At 44.0% G+C, this 27369-nt stretch overlaps 1 protein-coding gene across 4 annotated transcripts; it reads left to right on the plus strand.

Annotated features, from left to right (window-relative positions):
- Positions 1 to 203: 203 nt before the first annotated feature.
- On the plus strand, positions 204 to 27369 carry SELENBP1 (selenium binding protein 1). Of its 4 annotated transcripts, none has more exons than XM_038383050.2 (12): positions 204 to 515; positions 9674 to 9727; positions 10417 to 10529; positions 13505 to 13690; positions 15031 to 15151; positions 16482 to 16664; positions 19288 to 19466; positions 21094 to 21172; positions 23213 to 23334; positions 24793 to 24885; positions 25337 to 25455; positions 26255 to 27369. In XM_038383050.2, the coding sequence occupies exons 1-12, from the start codon at positions 512 to 514 to the stop codon at positions 26415 to 26417; spliced, it is 1416 nt and encodes a 471-aa protein (XP_038238978.1). In that variant the 5' UTR covers positions 204 to 511; the 3' UTR covers positions 26418 to 27369. The 4 variants fall into 4 exon arrangements, with proteins under 4 accessions (XP_038238978.1, XP_043358173.1, XP_043358171.1 ...); XM_043502236.1 differs by lacking the exon at positions 204 to 515 and adding an exon at positions 8098 to 8185; XM_043502238.1 differs by lacking the exon at positions 16482 to 16664 and having other exon boundaries at positions 362 to 515.

Raw genomic sequence — 27369 nt, forward strand, 5'->3', positions numbered from 1 at the left:
TGTAACTAGGTCATGCATTCACTGCCTGCTGGAGAACTTGAAATATTGCCCAGAAGCAAGAGTTTTATGAACAGAATTGTTTCCTCTCCCTTTCACTGTTAAAAGCCTCTTTTTTCTCTGTGTAAGAAAGCTATTGGTGTGCCGCAAACATACACACATCTCTAGTATATGGGTAGAAGCAGGTGGGAGCTCCACCAGAACCAGCTGCATTACTCAACTTTTGGGGAAGGGAGCAGTAGAATCCTTCAGAGCCTTAATAGCTTCCCTGTGTATTATTAGCAGGGAGAAAGAAGGAGGTGGTGTGCTATTCTGGAACCTCCTACATGCTTTCCACCATTAGACCTCCCCTTTGCAGCTACCTCTTTCAAACCCTCCTGCCCGCCCACTGGACTGCTATATATGATCCCTCAATACCAGCCTTTGCTCTGTGGAATCTTCTCCTGTCACACTGCAAACGCTGCTTATTCCAAGTCATAAGCAGCTGAGAAGATCTGACCAGAAGGCACTCAACATGGGTAAGAAACTGTCCCCAGTCTGCAAGTAGCATTAGGCATGAAGATCCACAGTTTTGGCTGGTGGTTACAACCTGTTATCTTGCCGCTGTTGGTATTTGCAGGCTGCAGCATTTATCCTTTGAAACCTCCTACTTTTTCCCTAAGCAGGGACTTGCAGATTTGCTACTGAATAACCAGTGCAGAGTACATGTAAGGAGCACTGTGGGCTAAAGTTTTGTTCGACTGATAAAAAGTTTTTCTTTAAGCTACTTAAACTAAAAATAACATTAAGTTTTAAAATCTTTAATTGCATCTCTTGGTATGTGAGCAACAGCTACATTTGTTTGTTTCAGAATTTGGAAGCTGCATGAAAGAGTAATAACAGTAATCTTGCTGAGTGACTAATTCTGAACCTCCCCTCTTTTAAGGGAGACTGTCAGGTAGCTAAGGACCAACATATAACACTGTATTTACTTGCTTTCTACAAATCCTACTACTAATATAAACTCCTTTTGGAAACATTTTTTGGGGAAACAATGAACACAAATAGAGGATTTTTTTCTTTAGATATAAATATTCCCATATATTATTTACAGCCTAACTAGTATATTGTGCTTGTCATGTTACATTAAAAGGTCTTTGGAGACCATGGTAAAAAACCCTTATCGAGGCAGAACGCTAAACTGACTAGACTGGTTTAACTGTCCAATCTGAATATTTCCTTTTTGCAGTTGTGACAGCATAAATGGTGAAAAGTAAACTAGAGTTTGTTTATTAGGAGGATTTGATTAGTAACACAGATAAGGCTTCTCTCATAATGACTGCAGTGTACATGCCTAAAGAGTGATCCGAATACCATACATATAGAGAAAACTACGTCTCTGTGCCAACGTGGAATTGAGATGCTTCATGGATTTCTGATTAACCCTAAATCAATCTCCGATGCGGGAGGAGGAAGCCCTCTTGTGCAGGCTTTTAGAGTTGAGACAGAATCCTCAATCTCCATGATCATGAGTGATCAGTTTGTTTGGGTGGGGTCTTGTTTCGCTTTTTCACATGAGTGTTACTTTTGGCCCTTTCATACTGTTAATGCTTAGTTTGTGACTGCTGAACAATGGCATAATTACTGCTATTGTCCTCCAGGTCTGCTGTATATGCTCATCAGTTTAATGTGGGCAAAGTTATGTCATAAAACTAACTTATTTGACTACCTCTTTTTTAATATGTTACTGGATAAGTTAAACATAATCTTGTAGCTTGATAAGAGAATTGCCTGTTTGTTCAAACTAACAAGCAGATGATGTGCAAAAGATATTCCACTGCACCAATCTAATGCTTCCAATTTGAAGAGGAAAACTAAAGACTTAATCCCATTTGATTTTCTGTAAATGGGTTTCCCCCATCTCAAAAAGAGTATAGCACAGACGTGCTTTAATGTAAGCTAATTTACAAAGCATACTGTAGTAGTGGTGGGCTGTGTTGATCAATGTGAAAGGTCTGTTAGGCTCGTTATACAAGTTTTTGTTTTATGGGAGGCAGTTATAACTTGGCTGTAAGAATTTAATGTTGCTGAATCATGGTACACAATGTCAAACTCAAATTGTGCAATCATATACATAAAAGTGTAGTAGTTTAGTAGTGCAGTTAAACATGCTGTAATCTTTCATACTCTTTAACCTCAAACATACTGCTTTAAACTAAATTATGTAGCAAAGTATCTTGATTGTGCAAACGGCTGTTACATTGAACTAACTGGCATGCAATTCTCTATCCAGAAGCTGAAACAGTTTTTGTGATCATATTGCATGTTGTAAGTCTATAAAATCTATAGTCTCTTTAGGCAGACTTCCAACAACTCCTGTTTTATCTGAACAGTCTGCAGATTTACTGTAGCTGCCTCAATAGGCTTTATAGCTCAGCCATAATAATGTAACAGGCAGGTTGCATAAGCATAAAGGGAATGACCTTTTTATTTTTAAAATACTGTTCTTCTCAGAAATTATTCTTAAAATAGGCTACCACGTCCCATTTTTATCGCTTGCATGGTATCTAGTGTCTTTGGGCTTCTTTGTATTCCCATGGCACCTTTGCTCAATAAATCTGAAAGCATTTTACTGCTATTTATTAAAAGTCTACAGCCCCCTGGGACTAACATGATCCAATCGCTGGAAGTTGAAGCTAGACAAATTCAGACTAGAAATAAGGCATATACTTTTAACAGTGAAAGTAATTAACCATCGAAACAATTTACCAAGGGTCATGGTGGATTCTCCATCAGTGACAATTTTAAAATCAAGACTGGATATTTTTCTAAAATATCTGCTCTAGGAATTACTTTGGGGAAGTTCTATGGTCTGTGTTATACAGAAGGTTAGACTGGATGGTTGCAATGGTCCCTTCTGGCATTAGAATCTATGAAAGTATTATTATTCCCAAACAGGCACAAAGAAATGAAGTGACTTGCCCTAGGATCACACAGTGAGTCAGCAATACATACAACTAGAACCTAGGTATCTTGAGCTTAGTCCCCTGTTCTGACCACTAGACTAGAGCAGGAGTTCTCATCCTTTTTCTGTCAGAGGTCCCCCCAACATGCTATAAAAATTCCACAGCCCACCTGCACCCCACAACTGTTTTTCTGCATATCCACTAGATTAAAAGCCAAGGCTGGCATTAGGGGTAGCAAGCAGGGCAATTGCCCAGGGTCCCATGAAGCTAAGTTACTTGGGCTTCAACTTCAGCCCTGGGTGGCAGGATGGTGGCAGAGCTCAAGCTTCAGCTTTCTGCCCTGGGCCCCACTGAGTCTAAGCCCTGCTCTCTGGTTTATTTTGGCAGACCTGCTGAGACCTGTTTGCAGCCCTCCAGGGGAGCCCAGACCTCTGGTTGAGAGCCCCTGGACTAGAGGATACAGTCTTCACTTTCTGACTTTGTACAGCAGGTTCTCTCATTTAGCAGAGCTTGGTGTGGTTAAAACACTAGGGTGGGGATGAACTGTAATTCTCAGGGATGACCTTTGGTTGTATGGGGGTTCTTGGAATCATCAGAAGAATGGCCCTTTACTATTTCCATGAGGTCATGAAAACTGCCTCCCTCAACTTTAAACTCTGCTGGGTGGCAGGAGAGGAAGCGCTGCACGTCCCTGAGGTCTGTTCTTTCACTGTTCTGTTGGGAATTATGGTTCATATCTTCAATATACAATATATAAATGTTGCAGTAGGCCATCCATATACCCTCTTGTTAACTAGAACAGAGGTTGCCAAGCTGTGGCCTATGGAGCACTTGCTGGTGGTTGATTGATTATGAGCTGGCTGCTCACATGCGGCTGCCTCACCTCTTGGTTTAAGCTGTGGGAAACAGGACAGATGGAAGCTGTAGCGAAGCGAGGACTCACCAGCACGGCTCCTCCTGCTGGTAGGCTGGGAATTAACTCTTTTCCAGCTTACAGAGCCCTAGCAGTACCCCACACTCTGGGTCTCCCTCCCAGGGGAACCCCCATCCTCTAAACTCAGGTTGCCTCAGGGGCTACTGCCAATCATAATCTATCCCCCGCTCACTGGGGCAGACTGCCGTCCGTAACGGCCACTCATCACTGGCAAGGTGCCTGCTGCCTTTGCCTATCCTCAGGCTGTCTCTCTGCAGCCCCAGTACCTTTTGGCCTTAAACAAGGCCTGCAGCCTGGGGGTTTACCAGGCTGGAGCTCCCCAGCTCCCTTTGCCCTTCCCCAGCACTGCTCCACTTAAGGTACTTTCCTCTCAGGCAGCTAGCCCTTCCCACTGCAGGGCTAGAGCAAGACTCCTTTGCTTCTGGCCCACAGCCCCCTTATAAGGGCCAGCTGGGCCCTGATTGAGCTGGCCACAGGTGTGGCCAACTACTCCAATCAGCCTAGCTTGGCTGTTTTAACTCCTTTTCCCCAGCTGCAGCCCTCTCCAGGGCTGCTTTAACCCCTTCAGGGCCAGAGCAGGGTGACCACCCCGCTACAGACGGAGGTTGGTCCTGGCAGAAACCACCAGAGTCGGAGACGTCCTGGACTACGATAGGGGGGATTGGGTGGAGCCCCGTGCGCTCAGACGACGCATGGGGCTTTCCACCCTTCCAACCCCCAGGTGCATACTCCAGGAGGTGAAGGCCACCTTGTCACCCGATTCTCTCGCTTTCCTGCGGCAAGCCCTGCGAGAGGGCATTCCCCGCCCACCCCTCACCCCTGGCCCTCTGGACATTCTTCTCGGGCCCCAGTTCTGCGAGCCCCCCTGGCCTCCACGCTTCCACACTACCGTGCAGCCAATCCGGTTTCGAACCACGCCCAGAAATCATCTGTACACGCTCGTGCTCCATACATTGCATTTCCTCACCCTCGTGTCCTGCCCCGACACCAAATGGCGGGACTATCTTCCACCTAGAGAGGGTGAGGAGCCCCGGTGGGCCAGCCTTTATTCCACCTTGGTCTCACGGCCCACTGGGGACATTAGTTGGCAACTCCTTCATGTAGCCATGAGCACAGGAGTGCACCTGGCATGGTTCACCCCTACACCTGAGGCCTGCCCCTTTTGCGGCATGAGGGAGTACCTGGCACACGCCTATCTTGAATGCGCCAGGTTGCAGTCCCTATTCTGGCTCCTCCAGAACCTCTTGTGGAGGTTCTGGCTGCACTTCTCCCCACACTTGTTCCTCTTTGCACACCCTATCCATGGCCCCATGATGTTGCGAGACCTCCTCGTCAACCTCCTCCTGGCTCTGGCCAAAGTCTCCATCTATAATACCAGGAGGATGATGTTGAATGAGGAAGTGCTCTGCAACTGCGGGGCCTATTTCTGTTCCTCCCTAGTTTCACGCATCCGGGCGGAGTTCCACTGGGCAGCGTCTGCTGGCTCCCTCGACAGCTTTGAGGAGCAGTGGGCTCTGTCCGAGGTTCTCTGCTTGGTGTCCCCAACCGGTATCCTCATTTTGAACCTCTGACCTTCACTCTGATCCCTGTTTTTCATTAGTTGTCCCCCGCAATCAGTTGGTCCCTGGGTCCAGTGGTTCCTGGGCCTTTAGCAGTGGGTGGGCTTGCACTGGCCCACCTCCCAGGCTTTTCCAATACAACCCCGCTACAGAGACAAAATAAAGAGCAAAAGGAGACAGTGGGACACTCTACTTTCCTGCACCTAGCACTGGTGTAAATGACTGCAGAAAGAGAATGTAAAATGCTGCCAACATCAGAATGGCAGTGTCTTACCCTCACTTTGCACGGGGGCAAATGGCTGTCCAAGATATAGGGAAATGAAGAATCAAGTCTAGTGTGACATCTTGGTGAAAAAGGACAAAATACTCTGCACTAAAAATATAGCTTCCACATGAGCAATTGCTGTAATTGCCACAAGGCTGTTATCTTTATGGTGACTGGGAGGGGAGGTGGATTGCATGGCAGAGGAGCTTTGTCAATAAAGATATCCTCCACATTTTGGGGAGGAAAAAACCTCAAGTATTCCTGATCTAGCAGTAAACTGGACTAGCTACTTATCCCAGTCACATTATGATAAATGATAATAGTTTGCAAAAGAATGTTGGCCTTTTGCTAGATTTCTATTACAAATACAGTCCAACTTCAAGGTATTCTAAACATTCAGTCAGGCGCCAAGATAGCAGGGAAGCTGCATTTAATGACGACTATTAGTGTGTGTAATGACACGTTAATATCTCTAATGTAAACATTTTTAGCAACATCTTGCTACAAATAGCAGATTCATGACTTGTGTGTTCATGAAGAGCCTGACACAAAGTACAGTGAAAGCTATATGTCAACTTCAAACAGATCCTCAACATTTTATTACAACAGATTATTTGAACAAGTAGGGAAGGAACAGAGAGAAAGTGGGAAGGAAGGAAGAGGAGTAAAGTGGGGGAGGGGAAGAAGAAAGGTGGGGAATGTCACCATCTTGCCCTAGGTTATCTTTAGCAAACATTTTAGTTTAAGTGGTCTCTTAATTTATTAATCTGCAAAAGAACAACCTATTTGTGCAATACTAATCTAGTACTGGTCTAATCCATGTTTTGTCCCTGCTAATGTAGGTGACTAGGAAAAATAGGACAGAGTTTAATTATATGTATCCATTTTTAATAAAGTTTAAATTGTGCCTTACAGAGCTTAGACATCCAATGGTGTGAAATACATCAGATCGTTTATCCTTTTGCCTATTTTCATACAGTCTTCTTAGACAGCCTATTTAGTACTAAAACGCCCTCACTTTTTGAGGAAATCATATTTTAAAGTAACAAACCTCAGAAGGTAGTGAGTGGATTCTACAAAGTAATTTGTCATCTTTGTTTCCTAAAGAATAGTAACCTGATTTAATGGGGAAATACAGCTGTCACATCCTATTGAGTTGAAGGTATCGGATTCTGTAGGGTTTGTTTTGAAGAACTTGTTTGTCACTATATAAGATTATAACACAGTGGTGAAAATTCACAAAATGTCAAGTCATTTATCAGACACATGCATCATGTTCTTTGGTCCTGCTCAGAATTATCTCAATTTATCACATTGCTGCTGGCTGCTCATTATTTGTATAAAATGGGGGTGGGGAGCGGCAGTTCGACTCTACCTCCGTGTTGGAATGGGTTCAGCAGGACTGGAGCATTGTGACTATAGCAGTGCAGAATTGTATAGTCTGATAAGGTGTATAAACTTGCCACGTGGTGTTAATATGCTTTTAAACAGCGTGTCAGGATAATATTTTCTTGATCCTAGATGTTATTTGTTAATGTAAACCTTAAACACGAATCCTGTGACTGTCTGGAATACTGACGGTTACAGTAGCAATTGCTATACAGTAGATTTTTTATTATTATTTTATTTAACTGTCAACCATAGTGCTCCTCAGTGGTTAAAATGAATATGCTCCCACATTCATACAAAGGGAGCCAAGAAACCTTTAGAAATAAGGCTAGTAACTGTCCACTGTCTGTCCAATGTCTGTTTGCTGAAGAATGCACCTCTACTACTCCTTCTACATGACCTGGATGTGGTGTTTGTCACAGTCCTGATTTGAAAGTGATCAACAGCTCCAAATTGTGAGGCTTTGTACCAAACGAATGTGTGTCGTCCATGGAGCTAGCTTTAGCATTTATTTTATTCAGGAGTAATGTAAGGAACCTTCAGGCCTGTATCCTGTAAGACATTGGCTTCAGCAGTTACCATAAGGCTCGAGGCCTATGGACTTTGGCACAGATAAATGGCCTAGTGGTCACCCCTACATTTTGGGGAACTGAGAATAGAATGGTTAAGGGGGAAGCTTGTCCATAATGATACCAGCCAACCACAGGAACATGAGCAATACCAGCTTTTGGATATCTTAGGATGGGAACATCTGCAGATGTCTAACCACAAGAGTGCCATGTCAATGAATTGACATATATGATAATAAGTTGAGATCTTTAATATGCTAATCTATAGGAAAAGGGCACCCCAACATTAGTAGGGCGAGGAAATACAAATAAGGAATGGGGAGAAACCTCTGCTGAAAATGCCTTAGATATAGTGACATCAGCATACCATATTATAAAAGTTGTATCCCCGCCTGTGGGCAGGAAAAGCGAGAGAGGTAGCCCTTGGGAGGTGCCAGAATGATGACCACTAGTGATGAGGAGGAAGTTTATGGTGATGAGGAAGACAATGGCTAACATTTCAGGTTGTTCTGCAAGGGATGGTGTGAGTATGTACATGTTCAGATGTACGTTCTGTAGTATCTCTGTCTTTCTGGGTTAGAGTGTTTGTGAATATGCTAAATGTATTGATAAACTATTGTAAATACAAAAGGATTCCTAAAGTGTGAGTGCCACAACTGTAAACACTGGGGTTCTCAACTGAACTAATTTTAATAATACTGGGCCTGATTTTGGGACAAGAACCTATCAAATCTCAAAGTGATAACTGAGAATTCTTAAGTATTCAGTATAGTTAATGACAGGTTTCAGAGTAGCAGCCATGTTAGTCTGTATTCACAAAAAGAAAAGGAGTACTTGTGGCACCTTAGAGACTAACAAATTTATTAGAGCATAAGCTTTCGTGAGCTACAGCTCACTTCATCGGATGCATTTGGTGGAAAAAACAGAGGGGAGATTGATATACACACACAGAGAACATGAAACAATGGGTTTATCATACACACTGTAAGGAGCGTGATCACTTAAGATAAGCCATCACCAGCAGCGGGGGGGGGGGGGGGGGAACCTTCCATGGTGACAAGCAAGGTAGGCTATTTCCAGCAGTTAATGATTCATAGATCAGGCTACACATGGAATGCACATTGAATCCATTAAATTCCGCTTGAACCCTTAAAGCACAGAGGAACACTTGTTTTCAGTTCCTCTAGTGTTTTAATGTACCTTGATCTCCCCTAATAAAGGAACAAGCTCTGAGTCTCCAGCCAAATTTGAACTTCCCCTGCTGCTAGCCAGATTCCTCCACCGCCACTCATCGTGTTCCCTCCCAGTCTCTGGGAACATGGACTCGCAACTGAGCTGCCCCCACCCCCCCTTCTGCTGGTTGAGACTAGTTGAGGAGTTCAGCTAGAGATCAATGAAGGTTTCAGTTAGCAGGAAGGTAGGATGGAGTGCTGAGGAGCAGAAGCTGGGTAACTGAGTTTCTAGCAGTGAGAAGGTGGTACAGGTGAGGATTCCCCACTAAGCAAAACACTCTGCACTATTGGCTCCTAACCGGTTTCTAAATCCCTAGAAACAGCCACTCCAAGGGGTAATACACAGAAGAGGCCTGCACAGTTTTCCTATAATAATAAAATGGGTTGGTCAAATTGAGCAATCTGTCTAGCTGAGCTCTTGACAGTGCTTCCCTACAATCCCTAAGACCTTTCACAAATCAAGTCTTTCTAAATCCCAGATGTTTAGCTGACTGCTTATGATTCAGTCATTTGGTGTTAAATTGCAGGGTGGGACTTTTTGAAAACTAAGACCCAAACTTTCCTCCATTTTTGGATCTTCAACTTGACATGCTGGGCCTCATTGTCAGAGGTCTGGAGTGCTCTCAGCTTTTATTGGTCCATGGGATTTGTGGGTGGCACTTCTGAAAACTGGGTCTAAGATCTCTTAAGCTGAGCACCCAAAGTCTGCGACCTCTTTGGAAAATGTGCAGGTAAATAACTTGGAGATATCTAACCTTTTTTTTTTCCCCCCTCTTTCATCAGCAAAATGTGGAGCATGTGGTCCTGGGTACAAGACTCCTTTAGATGCCATGAAAGGCAAGTCCTGTCAACTGTGTTCTGAAATCTAGGTTACCAAAACAAGAGCTTTATTGAAGTACCCTCAGATTCAGTGAACGAGGTGCCTTTTGTGTGTAGCATTAGCTAACTCTATTCTGCAGCTGGCATAATGGAAGGGGAGACGAGCCCTTGAAAGGGGTAGGGAGATTCCCTGGGATCTCCTTCTTAAGGATAATTTTTTGAAAGTGTGTGCACTTCACATTCAAAGGGCCCTTCAGAAATATCTCTGATCCAAGGATGAGTCTTCCTTGAGCAAAGATGGGCTAATAGAACCCCAAACTGTGAATGGGCCATGCCACAGACAGGGAAATCCCCTTCAGACTGACCCCTGCCTAGTGTGCTTCCCTGCATAATGAAGACTCTGATAATATCTACCCCACCCCACCCCTGAGGAAGACTAAGGAGAAAGGTTCCCAACCTCCATTTCAGGGAGGCTGGAACAATTTTTATAGTGGGGGTGCTGAGAGCCATTGAACGAAACTGTAAAGTCTGTGTATAATGGAAACCACTTCAAGTTGGGAGTGCAGCAGTATTCCCAGCAGCCCTAGTTCCAGCACCTATGCTTCAGTTGGGCAAATCCAACCCAGTGAGAGATTCCTTCCAGGCTTGCTTTGGGGATAGTGTGAAGCTGATTGCTGTTGATCTAAACAAGCTCTCTGCCTTGCAAGGTCCCAGAGAGGAGATTGTGTACCTGCCCTGTATCTACAGAAACACTGGGATAGAGAAACCTGACTATGTGGCCACAGTGGATGTTGACCCCAAATCTCCACACTACTGCCAGGTACCCCTGTCAAGATTCTGGCTCTAATCTTCTGTACTTAGCCTGGGCTGACCCCAAGCATCTTTAGTGCCGTTTAGTAACACTTTAGCTGCAGCTCCTTGAAACCCTTCTCCAAAGGGAAAATTTTTCTGTGCTTGCCATTGGTGGCTAAATGGGGACCTGATGCACGAAAATTTGGAGGACCCTGAACAATCTCTCTCTCTCTCTTTCTCTCATATCTATCTATCCGATGGATTCTTGTCTTGTGCCCACTCCTAAGCCATTAATTTTCCTGCCAAATGGGGGAGGTCAGCTTTATGTTGCCATTTCTCCTTCTGCTCCACTTCTTGCTATCCTATCTGGGACCTCCTGAAATTAAGAAGGTTAGATCCCAAGGGTCCTGCATTAATCTTTCTTTGTCTGCTGTCTTCTTGGTATTTGACTCTGGTAGATCTTTCTCCATCACCACTTTCAAATAGATGTCTCACTATTGACTATCAATCTAACTTCATGCTACATTTCTTAGAGATGTGCAGCCAGTTCACAATGAAACCTCAAACCATGGATAACTCAACTTGTTTCCTATTTCATTAGAAACTCTAAACTCAACCCTCCTCCAAAAGGTTCCTCTTCGATTTGCCCGGTTTATGATTTCACATAAAAGCTATATGAAACTTGGTGGCTTAGTGGTGTGTTTGCTTTGAGTTTTCAGCCTCTTTCTAAACTTGGTCTTGGGAATCTTCCAGGGATTGCCGAAGGCTAATATTTACCTGTTGTTCCATGTCTCTTTCAAAGCCTTTTTCTGCTTAGTAAGCATTTGAGTAGCTCCCTCTGAAACCCCATTGTCAGTAGGCATTGGGCAAGATTACTAATCACTGCAGGATCAAATTTGTTGGGGACATCCAACAGGTTTGTCAGTTACTTGTTTGTTTAAGCTGAGTAGGGTGATCCTGTTTTAGGAACTCTATAAAACAAATCTGTTCTGTCATAAAATGGGAAAGCACAATCTACCTGGCCAAGGCTACAGCTTTCAGTTAGCAGGTAAAACTGTATTTTAGAACCAATTAGTACATGGTTAAAAAAAGTGTAATCTTTCTACCTTCCAAATATTAGATACATTTAATAGTACACCCATTAAAAACAAATGTTAGGATGTCATGATGTCCAAATTCACCTGTGATGTTGTCACAGGGCTCTCTACTCACTGTTAGAGTGCCTCTTTCTGGCTACATCTAGGGATTATCTCTGCCAAGCCAACACTCCTTCCTGCAGTTGCACTCTGTCACTCTGTCTTGCTCTCTCAGGACTCCTCATAGAATAGAATATCAGGGTGGGAGGGACCTCAGGAGGTCATCTAGTCCAACCCCCTGCTCAAAGCAGGACCAATCCCCAACTAAATCATCCCAGCCAGGGCTTTGTCAAGCCTGACCTTAAAAACTTCAAAGGAAGGGGATTCCACCACCTCCCTAGGTAACCCATTCCAGTGCTTCACCACTCTCCTAGTGAAAAAGTTTTTCCTAATATCCAACCTAAACCTCCCCCACTGCAACTTGAGACCATTACTCTTCATTCTGTCATCTGCTACCACTGAGAACAGTCTAGATCCATCCTCTTTGGAACCCCCTTTCAGGTAGTTGAAAGCAGCTACCAAATCCCCCCTCATTCTGCTCTTCTGCAGACTAAACAATCCCAGTTCCCTCAGCCTCTCCTCATAAGTCATGTGTTCCAGTCCCCTAATCATTTTTGTTGCCCTCCGCTGGATGTTTTCCAATTTTTCCACATCCTTCTTGTAGTGTGGGGCCCAAAACTGGACACAGTACTCGAGATGAGGCCTCACCAATGTCGAATAGAGGGGAACGATCACGTCCCTCCATCTGCTGGCAATGCCCCTACTTATACAGTCCAAAATGCCATTGGCCTTCTTGGCAACAAGAGCACACTGTTGACTCTCATCCAGCTTCTCGTCCATTGTAACCCCTAGGTCCTTTTCTGCAGAACTGCTGCCGAGCCATTCGGTCCCTAGTCTGTAGCGGTGCATGGAATTCTTCTGTTCTAAGTGCAGGACTCTGCACTTGTCCTTGTTGAACCTCTTCAGATTTCTTTTGGCCCAGTCCTCTAATTTGTCTAGGTCCCTCTGTATCCTATCCCTACCCTCCAGCGTATCTACCTTTCCTCCAAATTTAGTGTCATCTGCAAACTTGCCGAGGGTGCAATCCACACCATCCTCCAGATCATTTATGACTCAACTGCTCTCTCTTCATTTTTCGGCCATCCAGCTAGGTCATTGTGGTTTTCCCCTTCTGGGGAAATCATGTGTCTCAGGAATCACTGCCCCTTAATGGTGCCACTTCCCAGTGCTTGTAGGGGATCCCAAGCCATTGGGAAACCAAGGCCTACCTTCTACACTGGGTTGCAGCCCTGGGACCCTACAACAAGCTGTCAAGGTCTGCATAGTCCTATCCCTTACTGCTTTATCCCTGGGTGACCTCACCTTCTCTCACCCTAACAGTGTATGCATGGCTGCCTACCACTCTCAGCCACAGGCCCCTCCTGTTCCTCTCCAGCTGAGCTTCATCTCTAATTAGTCCTACTTGTTCCCTGGCTCCTCCTCCAGGTGCAGCCTAAGTATTTAATTGGCCCACTTGGCCACCTTAACCTCTTCAAGCCTTATGTGGGATGGACACCCAGTCACAGATGCACAGAGAGTGATTTGCCCAATATCACACATGATGGTGGTAGAGAGCCAGGAATAGGACTCAGGAGTCCTGTCTCCTGTGCTAATGACCCAGAATAGGATTTTCTTTAAAACCACCTAAAGGATTGAGCATCAAGGGATTCTTAAACTACTCTGAAAATATTGACCTAGAACTACTGCCTGGATAACAGCAACAATTGCCCTTGTGTTTCCTATGCTATGTCTGTATTTCTAAAGAACTGTTTTTCTTAGGACTGCCTGTCTTACAGACTGAATCCGAACCATGCCTTTGACTTCATAGGTGATCCACCGCCTGCCCATGCCCAATCTCCGAGACGAGCTCCATCACTCTGGGTGGAACACCTGCAGCAGCTGCTTTGGGGATGTCACAAAGAAACGGAACCGGCTGATTCTTCCCAGTCTGATTTCTTCCCGCATTTATGTGGTGGATGTGGGCACAGACATGCGGGCTCCAAGAATACATAAAGTATGTCTGAGGTGACTCCAAGAGATGTATCTCACCCAGGAAATGGGAACTAAAATTTCCCACTTATGAATGTGGATGAGGAAATCCAGAACAGGTTTTTAGGGCTTTTGGGGAACCTTAAGAACTGGTCAGTCTCAAAAGTCTTAGAATTTGAAAGAAAATTATTCTTTTTCCACAGCCAAAGAAGATTAAGTTCTTTAAATTCTTGAGTTCTATATGTAGAGCAACACCCCCCTCCCTCAACCTGATGTAAATTGGTGCCCTCAACGTACAACTTGTAGTTTAGCGTAACTTTGCTTCTTTGGGTAACAAGTGTGACTAAACAGTACATACAAGGGGATGAGGGGGGGGAAACCCTTTTCTAGAGCAATGATGTCTGCTTTGAACTAGCTCACCTGATACGCTAAAATTACCGCCTTTTTCTAAGTACCTAATTAAGCTGGCACCTGAAAATCAGGCAGTGTTTTCTTTGCCTTTAATACAATCCCCAGTAATAAAGATGTTGGAGTCACAATTTAGCTAACCGGTCTTGCTGATTCAGACAGACTAAACTCCATCCAGTGTGTCACAGACAGCTCTGACTTTCAGACATACTGAGTAACTCTGGGCCACTGGTTTCACATAACTTGTCTTTCGACTAGAGACATGCTTTCAATGTAGCAGCAGGGTACACGTTCTTCAGGAGAACCACTTAGTGACAGTGGAATTGATTAAAATGTATACGAACTCGTACCTTTGAACTTCAGGCAAGCAAAGCACTGGGATTTTGTTTATTCTCTCTTCATAGTTCAAACTGGGCAAACAAAAGATTTTTCAGTCTACTTGCAATTAAAAAGGAAATTAGTTTTAGGCTGAACAAAATATTTTTTGTTTAACCCAAAATAATATGTTTTGTTTTCATTTCAAGCATGTTTTAACTTTTTTTTTAATTTTGAAACAAAAATTCATCAAATGGGAAAAATATAAATATCTAAATCTTTTTCGTGAATAGTTTCAATGTTTCTTCTCCTTTCCCCCCCTCCCCCAAAACAGTTTGGTGAAATTGACATAAATTCATGAAATGTTTCGATGTCACCAAATCTGCATTTTTTGCTGAAAATATGTTTCGGTTGAAAAATTTTGCCCAGCTTTAGTCATAATTTCCTTCTCTCTGTCTGGCCAAGCCCAGAACACAGGGGTTGAGTTTTCAAGTGGAAAAAAATCTAACAGCCTAGAACTTTGAAGAGTTTTAAGATGTCAGGAAACCCTCCTGGATGGGGATAGGGATTAACACTCTGATTTTTGACTGAGGGTGGCCTGACCAAGGAGGGATTGACTATGTGCATATAAACTCTCCTTAGATGATTGAACCAGTGAATGTATTCTGGAAGTGCGGCTTAGCCAATCCCCACACAACTCACTGCTTGGGCAATGGTGATATCATGATCAGCAGCATGGGAGACCCATCCGGCAATGGCAAAGGTATTTATCCCCTGTAGACATTCAAGAGAAGGAATCCTTGCTACAAAAATCCAAGCTACAAAACTGGAAGCCTTGTTGAGAACTTGCAATCCTTTTGAGCTGCTGGCCAGCTTAGCAGCCCTGGAGTCAGAAGTTCTCTACTTCACCACAGAATAGGTACTTCAGGAGGCGTGGCAGGGCAAATTTCACAAACACAGTTCCCTGTCAATGTGATTCAGTCCTGATTTGGAGTACCCACCTCTGTGTTTATAGAGAAGTTCAGTATCTAGGGCACATTCAGTCCTTGAGAGCTTTGAGCCTAAGAAGGGGACAATTGTGAATATTTGTAGTTTGGACACTTGCCAACAGGTGTACTACGCTGAGAGTAATAGGGCTTTCTTATTGCATAGTTGCTGTCAGTTGTTAACTAGGATAGGGCTGATCCCCCAGATGTGCTGGCATTGCTTTTCAGAACAAAGGGAACTGAAACATTTTGGTTTAGAAGAGAATTCTACATGTCAGGCGCTCTGTGGCCCTTCCTTCCCCTCTACTAGGGGCTCCATGCCCGCCATCCAGATTCCTGCTTCCCTCATCACCACTACTCTCCCCCAGTCCTCCTCAGGCCCTGCTTCTCCATTGCACCCCTATAAACCCTCCTTGTAAGGCTCTGATTTCTGTTAGCCCAGTCTACAGACAACTTCCTCATTAGGCAAGTTTACCAATTGTCCCTGATACATGTTGGCGGCAGCTGAGAAATTCATCTGCCTGCAGCACCAGGCAGTCTGGGGCCCCTGGTTTTCCTCTGAATCAGGCTTTTACCGTTTTCTGATTTGCACCCAAATCCATATCTTGTTCCCATCGATGCCTAGATCATTCCCTAAATTTTGGAATTGATCAGATGCTGTGTTCCAAAGTTATCGCATACAGGCTAACGGAAATGCTGTTGAGTTGTATCATAGAATATCAGGCTTGGAAGGGACCTCAGGAGGTCTATCTAGTCCAACCCCCTGCTCAAAGCAGGACTGTGCTAGGCCTTACTTTGCTTGGCCAGTTGGCATATATGTCTGGTTAGCAGGACACTTATGTTAAGATACTTCATTGTTAAATCTTTGGGAGGAAATTCTCTTTGAGTTAATTTGCTTACTGGTAGAAATATTAATGAAAGCCCTTGCAATGGAAAGCACAGAAAAAACATCTCCTTCCAGAAAGCTTTCTCCTCCCTCCCTCAGAGTACATGTAACATGCTATTGTCTGTTAGAAGAAGAGTTCACTATTGCAATGTGTCTTATCCTGCTTAAGTTCTTAAACTGGGTGATTAAAATCAAACAATTTGTTTTGTTTTTGGCATCAGGTGGCTTTATCTTGCTGGATGGAGAGACTTTTGAGGTGAAGGGGAACTGGGAGAAAGGATCCAACATCCCTGCACTTGGCTATGATTTCTGGTACCAGCCACGACATAATGTCTTGATGAGCACGGAATGGGGAATGCCAAAAGTCTTGGCAAATGGGTTAGACCCAGCAGACCTAAAGACTGGTGAGAGTGTGTTTGTTTAAAATTTGGTGACTTTCTGGTCCAGTGTTCAATAAAATGAGGACTGCATCCAGGGACTCTCCTATCACCAATGAAGGCTGGTGATTTCAGAGTACATAGGCAAAATTGTCATATAAAGATGTCTGCTGAGTTAGTTTACACCAGTCATTAAAGATCACAATGTATATGGCCCCAAACAAGGCAGGCAAATCCTACTCTGAGTGTTCTTTAATAGTTCCAGCTGGTGACATCAGAAGTTCAGCAAAACCTTGGGAACATATGAACTTGAATGGCCACAAGGGCTGCTATAGAGCTGTACTCAGTGTCAGGATTCAGCTGTGAGGAGGAAGGGGCATCTCAGTTTAGTCTGACCTCCTCTCAAAAGGTCATCTTGTTCTTCCCTATCAGCTCCATGGGAGACAGTCACATAGCCAAAATGTTGGAGGCAACTCATACTGCTTTTGAAAAGACCCGTATGTAGCTAACCTGGGGTGTTCAGACCTGAAGGATCAATGGATTGAGACCCTCTGGTCTCCCATTGAACTCGGTCTTTCTCTGTTTTCTACTGCACACAGGCTAAGGTGTTGTAGTGTAAAGAATCCCACAGTCTGATGCCTGACCCCTCACCTATGATGATTTTTAAATGGGTGAAGATTTTTGGCATGATTATATAGATAAGAGGAAAGATCCATTCACTGTGCTATTAAAACCCTTGAAACCTTTCATAGAATCGTAGGCTGGAAGGGACCTCAAGAGTTTTTTCTAGTCCAGTCCCCTGCACTCAAGGCAGGACTAAATATTATCTAGAGTAGACCATCCTTGACAGCTGTTTGTCTAACCTGCTCTTAAAAATCTCCAATGATGGAGATTCCACAGCCTCCCTAGGCAATTTATTCCAGTGCTTAACCACCCTGAGAGTTAGGAAGCTTTTCCTAATGTCCAACCTAAACTGCCCTTGCTGCAATTTAAGCCCATTGCTTCTTGTCCTATCCTCAGAGGTTAACAAGAACAATTTATCTCCCTTCTCATTGTAACAACCTTTTATGTACTTGAAAACTGTTATCATGTCCCCGCTCAATCTTCTCTTTTCCAGACTAAACAAGCCCAATTTTTTAAATCTTCCCTCACAGATCTTGCTTTCTAGACCTTTAATAATTTTTATTGCTTTTCTCTGAACTTGGTCCACATCTTTCCTGAAATGTGGTGCCCAAAATGGACACAGTAATTCAGCTGAAGCTTTATCAGCACAGAGTAGGGCGGAAGAATTACTTTTATTGTGTCTTGCTTACAACAGTCCTGCTAAGACATCCCAGAATGTTTGTTTGTTTTTTTTTTTTTGTTTTTTTTTGCAACAGTGTTACACTGTTGACTCATACAATATTTAGCTTGTGATCCACTATGACCCCCAGATCCCTTTCCACAGTACTCCTTCTTAGGCAGTCATGTATGTGTACAATTGATTGTTCCTCCCTAAGTGGAGTACTTTGCATTTGTCCGTATTGAATTTCATTCTATTTACTTCAGACCATTTCTCCAATTTGTCCAGATCATTTTGAATTTTAATCCTATCCTCCAAAGCATTTGCAACCTGTCCCAGCTTGGTATCGTTCTCAGACTTTATAATTGTACTTTCAATGCCATTATCTAAATCATTGATGAAGATATTGAACAGAACCAGACCCAGAACCCATCTCTGCAGGACCCTACTTGATATCCCTTCCAGCTTGACTGTGAACCACTGATAACTACTCTCTGGGAACGGTTTTCCAGCCAGTTATGCACCCACCTTATAGTAGCTTCATCTAAGTTGTATTTCCCTAGTTTGTTTATGAGACGTTAATGCAAGGCCATATCAAAAGCCTTACTAAAATCAAGATATAGCACATCTACTACTTCCCCCCATTCGCAAGGCTTGTTACCCTGTCACAGAAAGCTTTTAGGTTGGTTTGACATGATTTGTTCTTGACAAATCCATGCTGCTGTTACTTATCACCTTATTATCTTCTAGATATTTGCAAATTGATTGCTTTATTATTTGCTCCATTATGTTTCAGGTACTTAAGTTAAGCCGACTCCTGGGGTTGTCTTTATTCCCCTTTTTATAGATGGGCACTATATTTGCCTTTTTCCAATCCTCAGGAATCTCTTCTGTCTTTCATGACTTTTAGAAGATAATTGCTAATGTTTCATTTATCTCCTCAATCAGCTCCTTGAGTATTCTAGGATGTATTTCATCAGGCCTTGGTGACTTGAAGACATCTAACTTGTCTAAGTAATTTTAAATTTGTCCTTTCTCTATTTTACCCTCATTTTCACTAGTATTCAGTATGTTAGATGTCCAGTCGCTACTAAACTTTTTGGTAAAAACTGAAGCAAAAATGTAATTTAGCACTTCTGCCATTTCTACACTTTGTTATTGTTTTTTTCCCCCTCATTGAGTAATGGGCCTATCCTGTCCTGGATCTTCCTCTTGCTTCTAATGTATTCTTCTAGTATAGGCTGCAGCTGCAATAACTCTCCTTGCCATTTAATTGTTTAGCTGTCTGTCTGTGCTCTTGGAATTGGTTGTTCTCCAAGGCTAAAATCAACTCTCCTGACTTTATTTTTGTTTGACTTGATCTCTCAGGGAGCTATGGCCGTTACATTAACGTGTGGGACTGGACCACTCATGTCTTCACTCAGTCAGTTGACCTGGGGGAAGACTCCATCCCTCTGGAAATCAGATTCCTCCACAACCCTGATGCAGCAGAGGGATATGTTGGCTGTGCTCTGAGTAGTGCAATCCATCGCTTCTACAAGACAGAGGTAAGCACTCTAGCAGCTGCCATGTGACAGAAGGCAAGGTAAACATGAGCATGTTTCAGAAAGCCACTGGGTCACTTAGACAATGGAATTCAGTTAGGATAGATTTGGGCAGCATCTGTTTTTTGTGTTGCATCCAGGTTGACCAAGCTGTATGGCTCTATGAAATGGCACACCGCCCAGAAACATCATGGATAGGCGCCAAATCTTTGCTCTAGAAGGCCCAAGAAAATACTGCTTGTTTCCAAAGGAAATCAATAGGCCAATGTCAACTTATATTGGGAGCTCCCACAAGCTCCTAACGTTCTTTGTCTTTGGCTGAGTTTCACTTGCATTATAGAAATTCTCAGTGTCCACTGAGCCCTGCTAGTGCCTTTACAAGCCAGTGGGCATTTGGAAACTAAGAGATAGTTAATAAATACTAAAAAGAAAAGGAGTACTTGTGGCACCTTAGAGACTAACAAATTTATTAGAGCATAAGCTTTCGTGAGCTACAGCTCACTTCATCGGATGCATTTAATAAATACTAAAACTTGCTATATTGGGAACCCAACAAGAGCCAATATCCCTATGTGAAATAATGTGCCCTCAACCTCTAGCCACTTTAAAATTAACACTTTGGCTCTTGAGAACTGGGTGGCTTGGAGAGGTCTTGCCAAACAACCTGTTCTTACAATAGAATTCTTGTTCGTGGAGTGCATTTGAGATGACAAGCTGAGTGAGGTAATATCTTATATTGGAACAACTTCTGTTGGTGGAAGAGACAAGCTTTCAAGCTTACCCAGAACTCTTCTTCAGGTCTGGGAAAAGTACTGTGTCACAGCTAAATACGAGGTGGAGTTCATGTAAGGGACATTCATTTTACATCTTACGAGAACAGCTTAAATGGAATTAAACTAATTTTCCTATATGCATGTATAATTATCTAGACTCCTTGTAGTGAACTAACTGGCCCAATGGCTACTGTATTTTCCCTGCCATGTTCTTTATGGCCTGTGCTAAAGGTTTCTGCAAGGTGGTTATGTTGGCGAGATATAGCCCCAGTTCCATAGACTGCACAAAGCCTCCTAACCCATCCTGTATATATCCCCCGTCCCTGGCCTATACCTAACAGTTAGGTTGACTTAGCTACATCACATAGGATGTGAAACATTCATACCTCTGAGAGACTCAGTTAAATCGACCTAAGCCCTGGTGTAGACACTGCTAGGTCAACTGATTCTTCCGTCAGTCTAGCTACTGCCTCTCATTGATTAACTATAGTGATAGAAAAACCCCTTCTGTTGCGGTAGCAAATGTCTACACTGCAGCAGCACAGTTGCAGTGCCATAGCTGTACCACCGTAGCATCTGTAGTGCAGACATAACTCCATGGCTGTGCTCCAAAACCTAGGCTATTGTTGAGGTCCAATGAACAATGCTTCTATTTTTAGTATTGACAGATATATAATCATTAACTCTGTGTTTCTAGCTAGTCACCTATTTGCCATTCACATCAATTGTTAACATTTATTTGCAGTACCTTTGTATATGCTACGTACACACTATCACATGCTTATTCCGCATCTCCCATGTATAATTGGGTTCTTGCTGACTTACTGCAAGGGAATATTATGTTTACTCTTGTACAGAATGGAGATTGGGCAGCAGAGAAGGTGGTTCAGGTCCCCAGCAAAAAGGTGAATGGTTGGCTTTTTCCTGACATGCCAGGTTAGTGTAAGCACATTTCAAAATTTTCCTTCTCATGCTTTGCAGCTGTGCTGTATTTTGAATGACAAACACTTTTTGCATGAAGCATATGGAGGAGCTTATCAGTTATACAAGGACTTTGGCATACCTTCAAAGACATGCATGTGTCCCTCCAAAGAGGGAATGGCTTAGAATTGCCAATTGCATAACTATTTGTGTTTAAAATCTCCCAATGTGTATTATGAATGGGAATCTGGCTCATCTTGACTGACGCTCTAAGGAGATGGCCCATGTCTCTTCCTATGAGAGATTCTTTTGCAGTGCCCTTTGGAGTACCCATGGGGAAAACATGGTGGGTGCGGAGCACCCACCGGCCGTCCCCCTATCAGCACCTCCCTCTCCCTCCACGTGCCTCCACAGCATGCAGGAGGCTGTGAGGGGTAGGGAGAGGAGCAAAGACACAGTGTGCTCGAGGGAGGGGGCAGGAAGAGGCGGGGCTGAAGGGCTGGGGCAGGACCTTGGGGGAAGGGGTGGAATGGGGGTGGGACCTGGTGCAGAGCCAGGGGTTGAGCACCGCCTGGTGCTTTGGAAAGTCAGCGCCTGTGACACTATGTATCTGCCTGTTATCACCATCACACAATAGTTGTCACATTCTCCCTCAGTTAGCTGGTTCCCCTGGAGCAGATTTCTGGGAATGGGAATGCCAACTAGTCCCTGTATTTGGGAGACCCCTTTCTGTATCCAAAGAGACTTGAAGGCCTCTCAATTGAGATCCCAATCATTGGTTGGTCAGGGGAGAGCTCATTTTCCAATTGGACCCTTTCCTTTAAATCCATGCCTCCGGTTCCCCCACCTCTCCAATTTAATGACCATAACATCTCCTCTTGCTGTTTTCTCCCCCGTCCCTGCCTCCAATCGCGGAAATTGTAAAGCAGTAGCTGGAAGCTATATGCTACTGGCATGTGTCCCCAGCCCATGAAGGACTCACTGCCACATTGAGTCTTTTCCAGGCACAATTTTATTCTCCTTACATAAAACTTAAGCAATACCTCAAAACAAGGCCATCCTCAGGCCATCCTAGGCTACAGCTCCCAGGGGCTTTCCCCCTTTTTCTCTCTGTCCCTCCTGCTTCAGGATTGGAGGCCATCTCCCTCTTGTCCTTCTTTAGCCCTCCTCCAGGACATTTGTCTGGAAGTTACCTTTCTCCAGCACCTCCCAGAGCAGCTAAGAACCCTTCTGCAGCTTCTCTCACTAGCAGAGCTCTCACCCTTTTTAGGCATCCCAGGATCCCCTCCCAGCTGGGCATAATAATTAAATAGCCACATGATCTCTAGCTGTCCGGGATCAGATGGAAAGGGAGCCAATGAGTCACAGATGAGGCTGGGCCTGACTCTCACAGATGGCCGGCTGGCCAGCCTGTGACAAACTGGTTGCATTGTTTTTGTCTCGACCTGAAGTTTGATTCAGAGCAGCACAGGGCTTCCTATTCCTTCCCAAAGCAGCTTAAACACACTGATCCTGGAACAGGGTTGGGTTTGGATTCTCCAGCATAGTACCTCTGGTCTGGGCCCATATGCAGCTTGCTATATTCTGTCACCAGCTGACTGGGAATGTTCTAGGTTGAAGAGTGGCTTCTGCTCAGCCCTGCTTGTAAACTACCATGCAGGCAACGGGGTTTGGCTCCTCTTCCCAGGTTGGCTGCTTGAAGGTTGACAAACAGTGGTCTCTAGAAAGAATGTGGGAGTCCCTGTGTTTTTCAACAGGAACTCACAATAGTTGTGTTCTCCAGGGAGTGGGTTGATCCTGGCTGGAATCCTGGTAATTAATGAGGGCCGAAAAGAGACCTGGAGAGGAAACCGAATAAATACAATGATATGGCTGAGACCACTTTTTGCTTTGGGCTTGGATTTCGTATCTGAACTAGGTTTGTCTGATCTGGGTCTGCACTGATGCTCTGTGACTGGGGTTCTAACAAAGACAGATCTATGGCCATATGATCCTTGTCATTGTCTGCTGATCTCTGTGTGTTTCCTGACTCCACCTTTGACTGCTCTCTCCAAGGTCTCATTACTGACATCCTGATCTCACTGGATGACAGGTTCCTGTATTTCAGCAACTGGCTCCATGGAGACATTCGTCAGTATGATATCTCCGACACTCGGAAGCCCAAACTGGTGGGACAGGTAAGCCAGAATTATAAAAGTAGCAAAGAGTCCTGTGGCACCTTATAGACTAACAGACGTATTGGAGCATAAGCTTTGGTGGGTGAATACCCACTTCTTCAGATGCATGAAGAATCATAAAGGCTTCTATTACTAGGTTGCGAAGCTGGGAAACCCCATCTCTTTAGGAGAGAAAAAGACAGTTTTCTATTGCATAGGGGTTAGATGGTCAATTTCGTACCCTCATGGCCATGTTCCTTTCATACGTGTGTGATGGGTTGGGTCACAGAAACCCCTTTGGGATTGTCACCTGATATGCTGGGACTAACTCTGAGCCCATTTTCCCTGCCACCTTGTGACTTCAGTACCTTGCCTTGTTTGAGCCAGACACGCTTGCCTGCTGCAAACACAGATCCAAGTTTGAAACACGTCCCCAACAAGCTGCAGGCGTAACTGAAAACAGCTTAAGAAGTGCTCCTGTCTCCAGAACTCAGATACCCAGCTCCCAATGGGGTCCAAACCCCAAATAAATCCATTTTACCCTGTATAAAGCTTATACGGGTAAAATCATAAATTGTTCACCCTCTATAACACTGATAGAGAGATATGCAGAGCTGCTTAACCCCCCACCCCAGGTATTAATACATACTCTGGGTTAATTAATAAGTAAAAAGTAATTTTATTAAATATAAAAAGTAGGATTTAAGTGGTTCCAAGTAATAACAGACAGAACAAAGTAAATTACAAAACAAAATACAATAAAAAATGCAAGTCTAAGCTTAATACAGTAGGAAACTAAATTCAGTCAAATCTCACCATCAGAGATGTTCCAGTAAGCTTCTTTGACAGCCTCTTTCTAGTCTGGGCCCAATCCTTTCCCCTGGTACAGTTCTTGTTCCAGCTCAAGTGGTAGCTAGGGGATTTCTCATGATTGCAGCCCCCTTTGTTCTGTTCCACCCCTTATATATTTTTTGCACAAGGCAGAAATCCTTTGTCCCTCTCTGGGTTCCCACCCCTCCTTCTAAATGGAAAAGCCCCAGATTAAAGATGGATTCCAGTTCAGGTGACATGATCACATGTCACTGTAAGACTTCATTACCCACTTCCCAGCACACAGGTATAAAGGAAGACTTACAAATAAACAGAGCCATTTTCAACCAATTGTCCTGGTTAATGGGAGCCATCAAGATTCCAAGCCACCATTAATTGACCACACTTTGCATAATTACAATAGGACCTCAGAGTTATATTTCATATTTCTAGTTTCAGATACAAGAATGATACATTTATACAAATAGGATGAACACACTCAGTTGATTATAAGCTTTGTAACGATTTCTTAGAAGAGACCTTTTGCATGAAGCATATTCCAGTTACATTATATTCACACTCATTAGCATATTTTCATAAAATCATATGGAATGCACCGTCACAAGACAGACACCCTGAAGTCTTTGTGGCACATCCCCTTGCTTGCAGGTGTTCCTGGGAGGCAAGATTCCAAGAGGTGGGCCAATTGTTGTGGTGGAAGACCAAGAGCTGAACTCTCAGCCAGAGCCTTTTGTGATCAAGGTGAGCAATGCTGGTTGTTTTTCCCCACTGCTCCATTAATACTTCTCTACTGGCAGCTGTCTCTTGGTGCATGCCAGCTTCCTATATGAGTGCCAGCTTCCTATATGAGTGCCAGATTCTGCACATCTTACTGAGGCAAAACTCCCATCCAAGTACAATAGGACTTGCCTGAGTAGATGCTGTGGAATCAGGCCCTTTCTGGCATAACCCAGTCTGTGTATGCACAGGTTAGCCAGGAGCCTGTATCATGCAAGCAGTCAGTCTCGGTTAGAACTGCTCCTTGCCCAAATGCAGGGGTTCACCACCCCATGCAGTCAGGAATGCTGGTTGTCTGATGTTCTGCCAGGAGCAGAACCTGCCATGCTGCTGTACTCCCTCCTGTTGCATTCTTCTTTCCTTGTGATGCCACTAGCAGCTTATAAACCCAGGTCTTGTTTTCCTGTAACACCAGGGGAAGAGGGTGCAAGGTGGACCGCAGATGATCCAGCTGAGCTTGGATGGCAAGAGACTATATGTCTCCACTTCCCTCTACAGTGCATGGGACAAGCAATTTTACCCAGACCTTGTCAAGTAAGAAAACTTTCTTGGATGGAAAATCCCAGGGCCAGCCATAGGCAGTGGGTGATGTTTGCACCACCTCCAAGGGCACATGGATGTGTGCAGGAGGACTGGCTTTATTAGCTCATTGCACACTACTAACCCATATCAGGGTTTCACACACTAGTAAGAATCAGCCCACACTTAATAGGCACAACAGCCTCTGAGCATCTGCAAAATTTAACAATGTCTGATATTGAAATCATTCCTCTAATGGTGTGGAAGAATTCATTAGATACTAGTATTCTGAAGATGACCTAGCCTACAGGAAACCTGTATTGCTTCAAAGCACCCGCAAATACATTATTTTTATTACATAAAGCAGATGATTTTCCACATGACCACATGAGGGCGTGGTGTGGCTTCCCTATCACTTGCAGTTAATGTATAACTGCACATCTAGTTGTAGTCACTTCCCATTCATTGGCAGCTCTAAGTCAAGGTTTTCAGTGGAGCAGTGTAACTCTCCATCCGACGCTTCTGAGTGTAACTCCCAGGCCTCTGTTGGGCGGTTCAGTGTACCTGAAGCCTTTGCCTGTCACAATGGGCACTACAGTCTGAGTCCCGGACCGAAACGCCAGTGTTCTAAACACCCCTGAATAGTGGTGTGCCCAAAGGTTAAAGTGGGGGGCTCGTCTCCACTCTGTCTAAAAGACCTTTTGGTTAACTAGAAAATCTGGAAGAGAAGAACAAAGTGTAGCAATCTCTTAAACCAGGACACAGCCTCCTTTTCCCCCTCCCCCCAATGTCTGCTTTCTTGTCCCTTGTTCAGGGAAGGCTCTGTCATGCTGCAGATTGATGTGGACACTGAGAAAGGTGGACTGAAGGTGAATAAAAACTTCCTAGTGGATTTTGGGAAAGAACCAGATGGACCCGTCCTTGCTCATGAGATCCGCTACCCTGGTGGAGACTGCAGCTCTGATATCTGGATCTAATTATTGTGTGTGGGTGCCTCTTTATCTCTCTCTCTCATCCTAACTACACGTGTGAAAAAGGCATAGGTGGGTCTGATCTGCTGGGGTTCTATGCACGACAGATGTCTAGATTTCCATGGGTGCTGAGCCAGAGAAGCCATTCACCTGCTTGCACACTCCTGGCTGAGGCAGCCAAGTGAGTGTGTCTAGCCATGAAACATGATGTCTCGCTTACTTCTCTGCCCTCTCCTGTGGCCTGTCTATTCACTGATGGTCATAAACTTCAAGGTGTACAACTCCCTGTGTTGTGGGAGTCCTGATAATCATTTGTAAAGAGGGATTCTGGCAGCTGCCTTCATGCCAATGTCTCCTAATGATGCTACAGACCTTAACATCTGCTAGACTTCCTAAATTGGCAGAGTTAATGGAGGGTGCAGAGCTACAATTTTGAGTGTATACAATTAGGCTTAGAATTAAATTCTTCTCCACTCCAGTCTCTGGGTCTAATAATAAGGAACCTCTGCATGCCCAGAGCTGTAGTCAAGACTAAATACAACAAGCCCCTGAGCCATCACAAGTCTAACAGCTCTTTGAGATGACTAGAGTTACCCATTTTAATCCCATACAAGAAAGTGGTGGGAACATTGGTTTTTCTCTTTACTGTAAACTTTAATCATTCAAGCTTTAGGGCTTGTTTATGCTCAAACATTAAATGGATTAAGGTGGGGTACAAATTTTAAGCACAATAACTGAATAACTGCATGTAGGGACATCCTTATTCCAGAACAGAGAACTTGTTTCTGTTTAGCTTAAATCACTTAGTCAATGCCCTATTGCACAGCACTATGTAAACAGGATTTGATTGTAGTCTGCAAATTGGTGTCTGTTTCCTGAAGCTGGATTGTATTTCAGTTCTCGTGCCGCACTTAAAATGCTTTAACAAACAAATAATAAAATTGTTCTTTGCACCAGC

This window comes from Dermochelys coriacea, chromosome 24 (genome assembly GCF_009764565.3).
Source record: "Dermochelys coriacea isolate rDerCor1 chromosome 24, rDerCor1.pri.v4, whole genome shotgun sequence".
Classification (NCBI taxonomy): Eukaryota; Metazoa; Chordata; order Testudines; family Dermochelyidae; genus Dermochelys; species Dermochelys coriacea.

Excerpts from the sequence above, each read along its gene's own strand:
- SELENBP1 (XM_043502236.1), top strand. The coding sequence starts at position 8,113 with ATGAGGAGGAAGTTTATGGTGATGAGGAAGACAATGGCTAACATTTCA. Across the intron at positions 13,691-15,030 it reads GGGCTCCAAGAATACATAAA|ATGATTGAACCAGTGAATGT; the intron begins GTATGTCTGAGG and ends AACTCTCCTTAG. Across the intron at positions 15,152-16,481 it reads CCCATCCGGCAATGGCAAAG|GTGGCTTTATCTTGCTGGAT; the intron begins GTATTTATCCCC and ends TTTTGGCATCAG.